The sequence below is a fragment of the Salvelinus sp. IW2-2015 genome, linkage group LG3 (genome assembly GCF_002910315.2).
Source record: "Salvelinus sp. IW2-2015 linkage group LG3, ASM291031v2, whole genome shotgun sequence".
Taxonomy (NCBI): domain Eukaryota; kingdom Metazoa; phylum Chordata; class Actinopteri; order Salmoniformes; family Salmonidae; genus Salvelinus; species Salvelinus sp. IW2-2015.
In genome coordinates this window covers 2137762-2153627 of record NC_036840.1, presented here as the reverse complement: position 1 = coordinate 2153627, position 15866 = coordinate 2137762, and the positions used below count along the sequence as shown (strand labels likewise).

The following is a 15866-nucleotide window of genomic DNA, read 5'->3' as shown; positions in this document are numbered from 1 at the left end:
AGGGGCAGACGGGGTGATCCAGCTGCAGGGTGGTGCACCTCTAGGGGCAGGACGGGGTGATCCAGCTGCAGGGTGGTGCACCTCTAGGGCAGGACGGGTGATCCAGCTGCAGTGGTGCACCTCTAGGGCAGGACGGGTGATCCAGCGCAGGTGGTGCACCTCTAGGGGCAGGACGGGGTGATCCAGCTGCAGGTGCACCTCTAGGGGCAGGACGGGGTGTCCAGCTGCAGAGTGGTGCACCTCTAGGGGCAGGACGGGGTGATCCAGCTGCAGAGTGGTGCACCTCTAGGGGCAGGACGGGGTGAGCCAGCTGCCGAGTGGTGCACCTCTGGGCAGGACGGGGTGATCCAGCTGCGAGTGGTGCACCTCTAGGGCAGGACGGGGTGATCCAGCTGCAGAGTGTGCACCTCTAGGGCAGGACGGGGTGATCCAGCTGCAGAGTGTGCACCTCTAGGGCGACGGGGATCCAGCTGCAGTGGTGCACCTCTAGGGCAGGACGGGGTGATCCAGCTGCAGGGTGGTGACCTCTAGGGCAGGACGGGTGATCCAGCTGCAGGGTGGTGCACTCTAGGGCAGGACGGGGTGATCCAGCTGCAGAGGGTGCACCTCTAGGGCAGGACGGGGTGATCCAGCTGCAGGGTGGTGCACCTCTAGGGGCAGACGGGGTGATCCAGCTGCAGGTGGTGCACCTCTAGGGCAGGACGGGGTGATCCAGCTGCAGAGTGGTGCACCTTAGGGCAGGACGGGTGATCCAGCTGCAGAGTGGTGCACCTCTAGGGCAGGACGGGGTGATCCAGCTGCAGAGTGGTGCACCTCTAGGGGCAGGACGGGGTGATCCAGCTGCAGAGTGGTGCACTCTAGGGGAGACGGGTGATCCAGCTGCAGGGTGGTGTCCAATCATGATGGGCGCTGGTGTTGTATGAGGGTTGCCAGGTGTAGTATTGAGGGTTGCCAGGTGTTGTAATAAGGTTTACCAGGTTGTGTAATGAGGGTTCCAGGTGTTATAATAAGGTTTACCAGGGTTGTAATGAGGGTTGCCAGGTGTGTAATGAGGGTTGCCAGGTGTGGTTGAGGGTTGCCAGGTAGGGTAATGAGGGTTGCCAGGTGTGTAATGAGGGTTGCCAGTGTGGTAATGGGGTCGCCAGGTAGAGTAATGAGGGTGCCAGTGTTGGTAATGAGGGTGCCAGGTGTGGTAATGAGGTTGCCAGGTGTAGTAATGAGGGTTGCCAGGTGTTGTAATGAGGGTTGCCAGTGTTGTGTAATGAGGGTCACAGGTGTTGTAATGAGGGTCACCAGGTTGGTAATTGAGGGTCACCAGTTGTTGTAATGAGGTCACCAGTGTGGTAATGAGGTCGCCAGGTGTGTAATGAGGGTTGCCAGGTGTAGTAATGAGGGTCGCCAGGTGTTGTAATGAGGGTTGCCAGGTGTGTGTCATGAGGATTGCCAGGTTGTGTATGAGGGTTGCCAGGTGTTGTAATGAGGGTTGCCAGGTGTTGTAATGAGGGCACCAGGTGTGGTAATGAGGGTCACCAGGTGTGGTAATGAGGGTCGCCAGGTGTGGTAATGAGGATTGCCAGGTGTGGTCATGAGGGTCGCCAGGTGTTGTAATGAGGGTTGCCAGGTGTTGTCATGAGGATTGCCAGGTGTGGTCATGAGGGTTGCCAGGTGTTGTAATGAGGGTTACCAGGTGTTGTAATGGGGGTTTCCAGGTGTGGTAATGAGGGTTGCCAGGTGTGCGTAATAATAGGTTGCAAGGACTGTGGTTAGTAGACCTGCGACGTCGAGCACCGGAGAGGGGGAACAAGATTAGACGAGACACAGATAAACATATAACCAACTCAGAACTAAAAAGCTGTAACGTTCCACAAGAAGTTGCTAAACATGTTCTTTCTCTTCAGTTTGCTTTTCTGGATTCACAAAACTTTCTTAAGAATACATTTTTTCTTAACTGCCATTTTTTCCTTAACTACTGTACAGACTTGTTATTTTGTGAATCTGAACCCTCTTCATACTGCTGGGTTGACAGTGAGGCAGTGACGGAGGCTGCAACAACTCAGGTTTCAGTGTGTGTGTGTGTGTGTGTGTGTGTGTGTGTGTGTGTGTGTTTTTATGGAACTCGTCAGCTGCAGCGACCCCTCCTACAGGAAGCAGAGAGGGGTGGGGTGGGACAGAGAGTGTAGCAGCGGGGCAGTGTTCTCTTGAACCAGGAAGAAGGAAGTAAGCCGACTCCACCAAGTTAGTAAGACCACAGAATCTAATGTAATTTATCTGTGTGTGTCTCGTCTTTCTCTCCTCTGTTAACCTTAATTCTTAGCCTCCGTCCCACATCTGTATTTATATACTAAACGTCAATGGAGAATTTGTTCCACACTATTATATAGTAAAAGTTATGGGACTCCGGTCTCCTTTAGTGTGTCCAATGTGTTTCTTGCGAGAGTGTTTTTTGTGTGGTTGTGTGTGAGAGAAGGAGCGAGGTATCAGTATTTAACAGACATGAGGTGGCCCATAGTGTTTCACTGTGATTCTCCTTCGTACAGCGTCTGTTGTAGTACATTCGGCTAAGGAGCAGTGGGTGTAATAGAGGTGACTCAGGTTCCGGGCCTTCAGAAAGTATTTATACCCCTCGACTTATTCCACATGTTGTTGTGTTACAGCCTGAATTCAAAACGGATTAAATAGATTTTTTTTCTCACCCATCTACACACAATACCCCATAATGACATAATTTACATAAGTATTCACACCCCTGAGTCAATACATGTTAGAATCACCTTTGGCAGTGATTATAGCTGTGAGTCTTTCTGGGTAAGTCTCTAAGAGATTTGCAAACCTGGATTGTACAATATTTGCACATGATCCTTTTTTGAATTCTTCAACCTCTGTCAAGTTGGTTGTTGATCATTGATAGACAGCCCTTTTTCAAGTATTTTCAAGATTGTTAAGCCCATTTAAATCGAAACTGTAACTAGGCCACTCAGGAACATTCAATGTCGTCTTGGCATGTTTGTTTTAGGTTATTGTCCTCCTGAAAGGTGAATTTGTCTCCCAGTGTCTGTTTGAAAGCAGACAACCAGGTTTTCGTCTAGGATTTTGCCTGTGCTTAGCTGTATTGTTTTTTTTATTCCTAAAAAAACTCCCCAGTCCTTAACGATGACAAGCATACCCATAACATGATGCAGACACCACCATGCACTCTAATCCTTAACGATGACAAGCATACCCATAACATGATGCACCCACCACCATGCTTGAAAATATGAGGAGCGGTACTCAGTGATGTGTTGTTGTGTAAACTCTGTAACTGTTTAAAAGTCCCTATTGGCCTCATGGTGAAATCCCTGAGCAGTTTCCTTCATCTCTGGCAACTGAGTTAGGAAGGATGCCTGTATCTTTGTAGTGACTGGGTGTATTGATACACCATCCAAAGTGTAATGAATAGCTTCACCATGCTCAAAGGGATATTCAATGTCTGTATTTTCTTTTTTTTACCCATCTACCAATAGGTTCCCTTCTTTGCGAGGCATTGGAAAACCTCTCTTGTCTTTGTGGTTGAATCTGTTTTTGAAATTCACTGCTCGACAGAGGGACCTTCCAGATAATTGTATGTGTCGGGTAGAGAGATGAGGAAGTCATAAAAAAACATGTTCAACTCTATTATTGCACACAGTGAGTCCATGCAACTTATTATGTGGCTTGTTAAGCACATTTTTACTTTTGAATTATTTAGGATTGTCATAACAAAGGGGTTGAATACTTATTGACTCAAGACATTTCAGCTTTTCATTTTTAATTAATCTGTAAAAATGTCTAAAAGCCACTTTGACATTATGGGGTATTGTGTGTAGACCAGAGACACAACATTTCAATGTAATAAATGTAAGAATCAGGCTGTAAAACAAAATTATATATTTTTAAGTCAAGGTGTGTGAATACTTTCTGAAGGCCCTGTATGTGGGGTGTGTGTGCGTTACATTTCTCTGCCTCAGTAAATTAAGGATAATTGAAATTAGAGTTACCTCAACCCTCAAGAGAGTTATATGGTCCCTGGAGTTAGTGTCGATGACTGGCGTTCATTGGAACAGAATACTTTTAACTTCATTAAGAGTATCCAGAGGACAGGGCGTTCAATCTATGTGGGAGGGGCCTCATTGTCATATTTCCCAGTATGCTCTGTTGCAGGTAGGTTTTTAAAGATTGTTTGTTTCAATATTTGTGTTTTCACATGTACATTGTTTTTGATAATGCTACACAAAGATAATACTATTTTTTTCTGACCTAATCCAATCTGTAAGTGCTTGAATTTATATTGACTGTTAGTGAGAGAGTTGTTCCAGTTTAGATACTGTATGTAGTCTTCATGGACCAGATTTATATCAACTGTTAGTGAGAGAGTTGTTCCAGTGTTAGATACTGTAGGTATCTTCATGGACCAGAATTATATCAACGTTAGTGAGAGAGTTGTTCCAGTTAGATACTGTATGAGTGTCTTCATGGACCAGATTTATATCAACGTTATGAGAGAGTTGTTCCAGTTTAGATACTGTAGTAGTCTCATGGACCAGATTTATATCAACTGTTAGTGAGAGAGTTGTTCCAGTTGAATACTGTAGGTGTCTTCATGACCAGATTATTTAATCAACTGTATGTAGAAGATAGTTGCCAGTTTAGATACGTGAGGTAGTCTTCAGGACCAGATTTATATCAACTGTTAGTGAGAGAGTTGTTCCAGTTTAGATACTTAGGTGTCTTCATGACCAGATTTATATCAACGTTAGTGAGAGAGTTTGTCCAGTTTAGATACTGTATGTAGTCTTCATGGACCAGATTTATTCAACTGTTAGTGAGAGAGTGTTCCAGTTTAGAACTGTAGGTAGTTCTTCAGACCAGATTATATCAACTGTAGTGAGAAGTTGTTCCAGTTTAGAATACTGTATTAGTCTTCATGGACCAATTATATCAACCGTTAGTGAGAGAGTTGTTCCAGTTTAGATACTGTAGGTAGTCTTCATGGCCAGATTTATATCAACTGTTAGAGAGAGTTGTTCCAGTTTAGAGATACTGTAGTAGTCTTCATGGACCAGATTATATCAACTGTTAGTGAGAGTTGTTCCAGTTTAGATACTGTAGTAGTCTTCATGACCAGATTTATATCAACTGTGTGAGAGAGTTGTTCCAGTTTAGATACTGTAGTAGTCTTCATGACCAGATTTATACAACTGTTAGTGAGAGAGTTGTTCCAGTTAGATACTGTAGTAGTCTTCAGGACCAGATTATATCAACCGTTAGTGAGAGAGTTGTTCCAGTTTAGATACTGTAGGTAGTCTCATGGACCAGATTTATATCAACTGTTAGTGAGAGAGTTGCAGTTTAGATACTGTGGGTGTCTTCAGGACCAATTATATCACCGTTAGTGAGAGAGTTTCCAGTTTGATACTGTAGTAGTCTTCATGGACAGATTTATATCAACTTAGTGAAGAGATGTTCCAGTTTAGAAACTGTAGGTCTTCATGACAATTATAATCAACTGTTAGTGAGAGATTGTTCCAGTTTAGATACTGTATGGAGTCTTCATGGACCAATTTATATCAAGCGTTGAGAGAGTTGTCCAGTTTAGATACGTATGTAGTCTTCATGACCAGATTTATATCAACCGTTAGTGAGAGAGTTGTTCCAGTTTAGATACGTAATAGTCTTCATGGACCAGATTTATATCAACTGTTAGTGAGAGAGTTGTTCCAGTTTAGATACTGTAGGTGTCTTCATGGACCAATTTAATCAACCGTGATGGAGAGAGTGTTCCAGTTTAGATACTGTAGGTAGTCTTCATGGACCAGATTTATATCAACCGTTAGTGAGAGATTGTCCAGTTTAGATACTGTAGGTAGTCTTCATGGACCAGATTTATATCAACTTAGTGAGAGAGTGTTCCAGTTTAGATACTTAGGTAGTCTTCATGGACCAGATTATATCAACTTAGTGAAGATGTTCCAGTTTAGATACTGTAGGTAGTCTTCATGGACCAGATTTATACAACTGTTAGTGAGAGAGTTTCCAGTTTAGATACGTAGTAGTCTTCATGACCAATTATATCAACTGTTAGTGAAGAGTTGTTCCATTTAGATACTGTAGTAGTCTCATGGACCAGATTTAATCAACTGTTAGTGAGAGAGTTGTTCCAGTTTAGATACTGTAGGTAGTCTTCATGGACCAGATTTATATCAACTGTGTAGTGAGATTGTTCCACCGTTTAGATACTGTAGGTCTTCAGGACCAATTATATCAACTGTTAGTGAGAGAGTTGTTCCAGTTTAGATACTGTAGGTAGTCTTCATGGACCAGATTTATATCAACTTAGTGAGAGAGTGTTTCCAGTTTAGATACTGTTAGGTCTTTCATGGACCAGATTAAAAACTGTTAGTGAGAGAGTTGTTCCAGTTTAGATACTGAGGTAGTCTTCATGGACCAGATTTATATCAACTGTTAAGAGAGTGTTCCAGTTAGATACTGTAGGGTGTCTTCATGGACCAATTATATCAACTGTTAGTGAGAGAGTGTTCCAGTTTAGATACGTAGGTAGTCTTCATGGACCAGATTTATATCAACTGTTAGTGAGAGATTTCCAGTTAAGTACTGTAGGGTCTTCATGGACCAGATATATCAAGTGTGTAGAAAGTTGTCCAGTTTAGATACTGTAGTGCTTCATGGACCAGATTTATATCAACTGTTAGTGAGAGAGTGTTCCAGTTTAGATACTAGGAGTTCTTCATGGACCAGTTTATATCAACTGTTAGTGAAAGAGTTGTTCCAGTTAGATACGTAGTTAGTCTTCATGACCAGATTAATCAACCGTTAGTGAAGGATGTCCAGTTAGATACTGTAGGTAGTCTTCATACACAGATTTATATCAACGTTAGTGAGAGATTGTTCCATTTAGATACTGTAGTAGTCTCATGACCAATTTATATCAACGTAGTGAGAGAGTTGTTCCATTAGATACTGTAGTAGTCTTCATGGACCAGATTTATATCAACGTTAGTGAGAGAGTGTTCCAGTTAGATACTGTAGGTATCTTCATGGACCAGATTTATATCAACCTTAGTGAGAGAGTTGTCAGTTTAGATACTGTAGGTAGTCTCATGGACCAGATTATATCAACCGTTAGTGAGAGAGTGTTCCAGTTTAGATACTGTAGGTAGTCTTCATGACCAGATTATATCAACCGTTAGTGAGAGAGTATGTTCCAGTTTAGATACTGTAGGTAGTCTTCATGGACCAGATTTATATCAACTGTTAGTGAGAGAGTTGTTCCAGTTTAGATACTGTAGGTAGTCTTCATGGACCAGATTTATTTCGCTACTCTAACATGATGATCTGGCCAAGGATTAGGATTCATCCAAGCGTTCTGTCCTAGCAGTCAAGCACCCAAGCAAACTGGTTAACGTTGGCTAGCTTGCTAGCTACTTCCAGACACAAATGAGAGTGACCACTCTGACCATTTTACTCGCCCTAGCAGAGCTGGTTAGGCTGTTTTTATGTTATCTAGAGTGTTGGTGACTAACTGTACTGCTGGCAACAATTTAATTATGCTTTTTTTGCCAACGTTTACTGACACTGGCCATATTCAACGGATGTTGAGTGTTCGTAACTTCGTCAGTTATTCTGCGCTCTGCCACACAGACGAGAATACTTTGAAATCAGAGTAGATAGCCAGAGAGAATTTACCAGCTATGTCTGTCAACAGTTGTTGCAGGTACATCATGAACATTCTGGAGAGAAGGTATGAGGTACAAGAGCTTAGCTGGGAAACTGGAGAGAAGGTATGAGGAACAAGAGCTTAGCTGGGAAACTGGAGAGAAGGTATGAGGAACAAGAGCTTAGCTGGGAAACTGGAGAGAAGGTATGAAGAAGTTACGTGACTCAACATGACTTTCAATAGCCCGATTGCCAAACAGATCTGGCACCAGGCTAGACATTCAAGCCAATCACAGCATTCTGAAAGAGCGTTATAAAGATGATTTAGTGTGATTTCTCTCCTTTCCTCGTAATTTTCTTCTTCGTCATGCTGAGTAAAATAGTGCTAGACAAAAGTCTACAGGATCGGTGTCCATAAACCGGGACAGTTGTTGCTTAATATTCTTGTTAATCTAACTGCAGTGTCCAATTTACAGTAGCTATTACAACAACAAAAATACCATGCTATTGTCTGAGGAAAGTGCACAACAACACTTTATCTCGGCAATTGGTTTGATACATTTACCTCTGAAGGTAAATAATGTACTTACATTCAGTAATCTTGCTCTGATTTGTCATCCTGAGGGTCCCAGAGATAAAATGTAGTCTAGTTTTGCTTGAAAAAATTAATTTCTATATTCAAATGTAGAAACTGGGTTCTACAGTTTGACCCCACTGCAGTCCCTGCCATCTAGATGTGTGAAGGTTAGTGTATTTTCTGTAGGGAAACTAATGATCCATCATGTATGACATTCTTTGGAGTGTGTAAACTTGAATTTTTTATTACCATAACATTTTTGTATGTTCTCTATAGTTATGTACTTGAAAATGTATCAATTGACCAATTCGGCACGTTCGGGCAAACTCCTGGCAGACTTGATACAAAATGTTGGGAAGTGATGTAATTCTTCACTGGATCAGTCTGAAATGTTGCACACACATTGCTGCCATCTTGTGGACAACATCTAAATTACACCTAGAATCCTATCTCTATGTATGGAATTTCTCTTGCATTTCTAAGATGATACAAAAAAAACGCATATTTTTGGGGTTTCTATTATCTTCTACCAGATCTAATGTGTTATACACTCCTACATTAATATGACATCATAATAGTGTCAGTATGAATCTGAAGGAGACATTTATTTATCTTCATCATAATCTTTCTGTCTCACGGTACTATAACGTTAAACCGTGTGGGACTGAAGTTGTGTATATTTTAGTTCAGGGATATTCAATCTGGGGTCTGGCCCTATAGGGTTCCATGTAGGTACTGCAGGGAGTCTGCAACCAAAAAAAAAAAAAAATCATTTTTAGTTCAATGTTTTTATGAATATTATTAGCAACAACGAAATATGTTTTTTAATTGCCTGCCTACACTCTTAGAAAGAAAGTTGCTATCTAGAACCTTAAAGGGTTCTTCGACTGTCCCATTATGGTGACCCCTCTGAAGAACCTTTTTTTGGTTCCAGGTAGAAATCTTGGGGTTCCATGTAGAAGCCTTTCTACAGAGGGTTCTACCTGGAACCAAAAAGGGTTCTACATGGAACCCAAGAGGGTTCTACCTGGAACCAAAAAGGGTTCTACATGGAACCCAAGAGGGTTCTACATGGAACCCAAGAGGGTTCTACCTGGAACCAAAAAGGGTTCTACCTGGAACCAAAAAGGGTTCTACATGGAACCAAAAAGGGTTCTACATGGAACCAAAAAGGGTTCTACCGGGAACCAAAAAGGGTTCTACATGGAACCAAAAAGGGTTCTACCTGGAACCAAAAAGGGTTCTACCTGGAACCAAAAAGGGTTCTACCTGGAACCAAAAAGGGTTCTACATGGAACCAAAAAGGGTTCTACCTGGAACCCAAAAAGGTTTGTACCTCAAACCAAAAAGTGTTGTCCTATCGGCACAGCTGAAGAACCCTTTTGGGATCCTTTTCTCTAAGAGTTTACAGTAGACAATATGGAGAATATATTTTTTCTAAGAGTTTACCGTAGAGAAGAGGAGAATCTCATCTTTCTAAGAGTTTACAGTAGAGAAGAGGAGAATCTCATCTGTCTAAGAGTTTACAGTAGACAATATGGAGAATATCTTTTTTCTAAGTTTACCGTAGAGAAGGGGATAATATCATCTTTCTAAGAGTTTACAGTAGAGAAGAGGAGAATATCATCTTCTAAGAGTTTACAGTAGAGAAGAGGAGAATATCTTATTTCTAAGAGTTTACAGTAGAAAAGAGGAGAATATCATCTTTTCTAAGAGTTTACAGTAGAGAAGAGGAGAATATCATCTTTCTAACAATTTACAGTAGAGAAGAGGAGAATATCATCTTTCTAAGAGTTTACAGTAGAGAAGAGGAGAATATCTTATTCTAAGAGTTTACAGTAGAAAAGAGGAGAATATCATCTTTCTAAGAGTTTACAGTAGAGGAGAATATCATCTTTCTAAGAGTTTACAGTAGAGAAGAGGAGAATATCATCTTTCTAACAATTTACAGTAGAGAAGAGGAGAATATCATCTTTCTAAGAGTTTACAGTAGAGAAGAGGAGAATATCTATTTTCTAAGAGTTTACAGTAGAAAAGAGGAGAATATCATCTTTCTAAGGTTTACAGTAGAGGAGAATATCATCTTTCTAAGAGTTTACAGTAGAGAAGAGGAGAATACATCTTTCTAACAATTTACAGTAGAGAGAGGAGAATATCATCTTTCTAAGAGTTTACAGTAGAGAAGAGGAGAATATCTTATTTCTAAAGAGTTTACAGTAGAAAAGAGGAGAATATCATCTTTCTAAGAGTTTACAGTAGAGGGAATATCATCTTTCTAAGAGTTTACAGTAGAGAAGAGGAGAATATCATCTTTCTAACAATTTACAGTAGAGAAGAGGAGAATATCATCTTTCTAAGAGTTTACAGTAGAGAAGAGGAGAATATCTTATTTCTAAGAGTTTACAGTAGAAAAGAGGAGAATATCATCTTTCTAAGAGTTTACAGTAGAGGAGAATATCATCTTTCTAAGAGTTTACAGTAGAGAAGAGGAGAATATCATCTTTCTAACAATTTACAGTAGAGAAGAGGAGAATATCATCTTTCTAAGAGTTTACAGTAGAGGAGAAATCATATTTCTAAGAGTTTACAGTAGAGAAGAGGAGAATATCTTATTCTAAGAGTTTACAGTAGAAAAGAGGAGAATATCATCTTTCTAAGAGTTTCAGTAGAGGAGAATATCATCTGTCTAAGAGTTTACAGTAGAGAAGAGGAGAATATCATCTTCTAAGAGTTTACAGTAGAGGAGAGGAGAATATCTTTTTCTAAGAGTTTACAGTAGAGAAGAGGAGAAATATCTTATTTCTAAGAGTTTACAGTAGAGAGAGGAGAATCTCATCTGTCTAAGAGTTTACAGTAGAGAAGAGGAGAATCTCATCTGTCTAAGAGTTTACAGTAGAGAAGAGGAGAATCTCATCTGTCTAAGAGTTTACAGTAGAGAAGAGGAGAATATCTTATTTCTAAGAGTTTACAGTAGAGGAGGAGAATATCATCTGTCTAAGAGTTTACAGTAGAGAAGAGGAAAAATATCATCTTTCTAATGTTTACAGTAGAGAAGAGGAGAATCTCATCTTTCTAATGATGTCAACTTTATTTCTTAACTCCTAATATTGAGCCAATTACACTCTCTGTAGTATCTGACATAGGCTTTGACAAAGCACCTGCTAATAGGGTCCTGGGCCACTGGTCTGCCTGGGAGGGCCTGGGCCACCGGTTTGCCTGGGAGGATTCCCTGGGCGACTGGTCTGCCTGGGAGGGTCCCGGGCTGCTGGTCTGCCTGGGAGGGGTACCGGGGCCACCGGTCTGCCTGGAGGGGTCCCGGGGCCACCGGTCTGCCTGGAGGGGTCCCTGGGCCACCGGTCTGCCTGGGAGGGGTCCTGGGCCACTGGTCTGCCTGGGAGGGGTCCCTGGGCCACTGGTCTGCCTGGGAGGGGTCCCTGGGCCACCGGTCTGCCTGGGAGGGGTCTCTGGGCCACCGGTCTGCCTGGGAGGGGTCCCTGGGCCACTGGTCTGCTTGGGATGGTCCCTGGGCCACCGGTCTGCCTGGGAGGGGTCCACTGGATTTAGTTGAGAAGTGTAATCAGGTGTGCTAGCGTAGCAGAGTTAAAGACGTTGCCATAAGCTCACTCCACAGCTAGCTTGAAGTGTCATGGATGGAGCCATCCAAGAGGGAACATTGGGTGGCTCAAACCCCTGGCATTGTCAAGGAGCACGGTTACTTGTGTTTCTGATCAGAGGATCACTGGTTCAAGCCCAGTATGGGGTAGTTGGACACGGAGGAAGCTAAACTGTTGGCAGCATGTTAGCATCAGTTTCATTAACTGTAGAATAGTTCAAATAAATGTTTTTATTTCATTGAACCTTTATTTACTAAGTCAGTTAAAAACAAATTCTTATTTACAATGACGGCCTCCCAAGAGGCAAAAGGATTCCTGCAGGGACAGGGGCTGGGATTAAAAATGTAGGACAAAACACACATCACGACACCACAACACTATATAAAGAGAGACAAAGACAACAGCACAACATGGCAGCACCACATGACAACACAGCATGGTAGCAACACAACATGAAAATAACATAGCATGGCAGCAACACAACATGACAAACACAACATGGTAGCCCACATGACCACAACACGGCATGGCAGCAACACAACATGACAACAACACAGCATGGTAGCAACACATGACAACACGGCATGGCAGCAACACAACATGACAACAACACAGCATGGTAGCAACACATGACAACACAACATGACAGCAACACAACATGACAACACAGCATGGTAGCAACACATAACAACACACACATGACAGCAACACAGCATGGTAGCAACACATGACCACAACACGGTACCAACACAACATTGCAGCAACACATGACAACACGGCATGGCAGCAACACAACATGACAGCAACACAGTAGCAACACAACATGACAGCAACACAACATGGTAGCAACACATGACAACAACACAGTAGCAACACAACTGACAACAAAGGGTAGCAACGCAGAATGGTAGCAACACATGCAACACAGCACGGTAGCAACACAACAATGGAGATTTCTATTTAACAAGGAGAGGTTTGAAAACGCTGATTTAGGGTACACATTAATATGATTATTGAGAGATTTCTACATAACTTTGTGACTGACTCACTGACTGACTGGCTGGCTGGCTGATTAACAAGATTGTGCCTCTTCCACAGTTGGCACCATGTCCTCCTCTTCCTCCCTCCTCCTCCTCCTCCTCTTCCTCCTCTCTCTGAGCGGGGTGAAGCTGACCTCAGGGTTTAAGATTTGTGCCTTTAAGTCCAAAGCTTCGGAGACTCCAAGTCACGCAACACTGAAGTCATGCACACCACTATACGGGTGAGACTTTCATGTGTGCCCACACACACACACACACACACACACACACACACACACACACACACACACACACACACACACACCACACACACACACACACACACACACTCGCAGGGTCAACCAGCTATACACACACACACACACACTCGCAGGGTCAACCAGCTATACACACACACACACACACACTCGCAGGTCAAACCAGCTATACACAAACCTACACACACACACACACACACACGAGGGGCAACCAGCTATACACACACACCTACATACCTACACACACTCGCAGGCTGCAGCAGAGCTTATCAGAGGGCTGTGTGTGAGTGATCCTGGATGACATATGATCTCATGACTGAAGCAGTCAGAACCTGACATAGAGACCTGTACAGACATGATAGAGAGGAGAGGATAAGAGAGGTGAGGTGAGGAGGAGAAGTGAGGAGAGGAGAGGTGAAGAGAGGTGAGGTGAGGAGGAGAAGTGAGGAGAGGAGAGGCGATGCGAGGAGAGGTGTGTGAGAGCTGACCTTTCCATACCACAACGTCCTTATATACACCCAAACACTTAATAAACCATCCTCTATTTCCAGATTAAAGCTGAAAATGTATCCCACTGTGTGTGTGTGTGTGTGTGTGTGTGTGTGTGTGTGTGTGTGTGTGTGTGTGTGTGTGTGTGTGTGTGTGTACTTCTGTTATACCACTGTGTGTGTGTGTGTTTCAGATCGTGTCTCGTTGTGATGTGTGCCTGCTACAGGAAGTGAGAGACACTAAACAGAAAGCTATACCGCTGCTGATAACTGAACTGAACAGGTCAAACACACACACACATAAATATCCATGTTTTCTGAGGTTGTAAATGTGGGTGTGTATATTAAGAGGGTTTTTCTCTTCTCTGTCAGGCATAACAGCAAGAACCAGTATGATTATGTGACCAGTGAGCGGCTGGGCAGGACACCTAGCTACCAGGAGCAGTATGTGTTTGTGTTCAGGTGAGACCAGGACACCTAGCTACCAGGAGCAGTATGTGTTCAGGTGAGACCAGGACACCTGGCTACCAGGAGCAGTATGTGTTTGTGTTCAGGTGAGACCAGGACACCTAGCTATCAGGAGCAGTATGTGTTCAGGTGAGACCAGGACACCTAGCTACCTGAAGCAGTATGTGTTCAGGTGAGACCAGGACACCTAGCTACCAGGAGCAGTATGTGTTCAGTATGTGTTGCAGGTGAGACCATGGACACCCCAAGCTACAGGAGCAGTATGTGTTTGTGTTCAGGTGAGACCAGGACACCTAGCTACCAGGAGCAGTATGTGTGTTCAGGTGAGCCAGGACACCTGGCTACCAGGAGCAGTATGTGTTTGTGTTCAGGTGAGACCAGGACACCTAGACTACAAGGAGCAGTATGTGTTCAGGTGAGACCAGGACACCTAGCTACCACGAAGCAGTATGTTGTGTTCAGGTGAGACCAGGACACCTAGCTACCAGGAGCAGTATTGTGTTCAGGTGAGACCAGGACACCTAGCTACCAGGAGCAGTATGTGTTTGTGTTCAGGTGAGACCAGGACACCTAGCTACCAGGAGCAGTATTTGTGTTCAGGTGAGACCAGGGACACCTAGCTACCAGGAGCAGTATGTGTTTTGTGTTCAGGTGAGACCAGGACACCTAGCTAACAGGACCAGTTTGTGTTCAGGTGAGACAGGACACCTAGCTACCAGGAGCAGTATGTGTTCAGGTGAGGACCAGGACACCTAGCTACCCAGGAGCAGTATGTGTTTCAGGTGAGACCAGGACACCTAGCTACCAGGAGCAGTATGTGTTTGTGTTCAGGTGAGACCAGGGACACTGCTAACAGGACCAGTATGTGTTCAGGAGCAGTATGTGGGTTGCGTTCAGGTGAGACCAGGACACTAGCTACCGCAGAACATCAGGCTGTTCAGGATGACAACTAGTCATCATCACCCTTTATTGGGGCGGCAGGGTAGCCTAGTAGTTAGATCAGGTAGCCTAGTGGTTAGATCAGGTAGCCTAGTTGGTTAGATCAGGTAGCCTAGTGGTTAGAATCAGGTAGCCTAGTGGTTAGATCAGGTAGCCTAGTGGTTAGATCAGGTAGCCTAGTAGTTAGATCAGGTAGCCTAGTGGTTAGATCAGGTAGCCTAGTGGTTAGATCAGGTAGCCTAGTGGTTAGAGCAGGTAGCGCTAGTGGTTAGATCAGGTAGCCTAGAGGTTAGATCAGGTAGCCTAGTGGTTAGATCAGGTAGCCTAGTGGTTTGAGCAGGTACCTAGTGGTTAGATCAGGTAGCCTAGAGGTTAGATCAGGTAGCCTAGTGGTTAGATCAGGTAGCCTAGAGGTTAGATCAGGTAGCCTAGAGGTTAGATCAGGTAGCCTAGAGGTTAGATCAGGTAGCCTAGAGGTTAGAGCAGGTAGCCTAGTGGTTAGAGCAGGTGGCCTAGTGGTTAGAGCAGGTAGCCTAGTGGTTAGAGCAGGTAGCCTAGAGGGTTAGATCAGGTAGCCTAGGTAGTTAGATCAGGTAGCCTAGTGGTTAGATCAGGGTAGCCTAGTGGTTAGAGCAGGTAGCCTAGTGGTTAGAGCAAAGGTAGCCTAGTGGTTAGAGCAGGTAGCCTAGAGGTTAGAGCAGGTTAGCTAGTGGTTAGAGCAGGTAGCCTAGAGGTTAGAGCGGACAGGTAGCCTAGTGGTTAGAGCAGGTAGCCTAGTGGTTAGAGCAGTA

The 15866-nt window shown here is 43.6% G+C and overlaps 2 protein-coding genes across 4 annotated transcripts in view; both read left to right on the top strand.

Annotated features, from left to right (window-relative positions):
- LOC111982232 (muscarinic acetylcholine receptor M2-like) overlaps positions 1–15866 on the top strand; it is a 452193-nt gene that overhangs the window by 338428 nt on the left and 97899 nt on the right. The gene's annotated exons all lie outside the window — the stretch shown is intronic.
- The window catches only part of LOC111955477 (deoxyribonuclease gamma-like), a 13530-nt gene continuing 9544 nt past the window's right edge, over positions 11881–15866 (top strand). The window contains 4 exon segments of the mRNA XM_070436347.1: positions 11881–13080; positions 13083–13144; positions 13863–13951; positions 14041–14130. Of these exon segments, the coding sequence (XP_070292448.1) occupies positions 12990–13080; positions 13083–13144; positions 13863–13951; positions 14041–14130 (332 nt within the window). The 5' untranslated portion in view covers positions 11881–12989.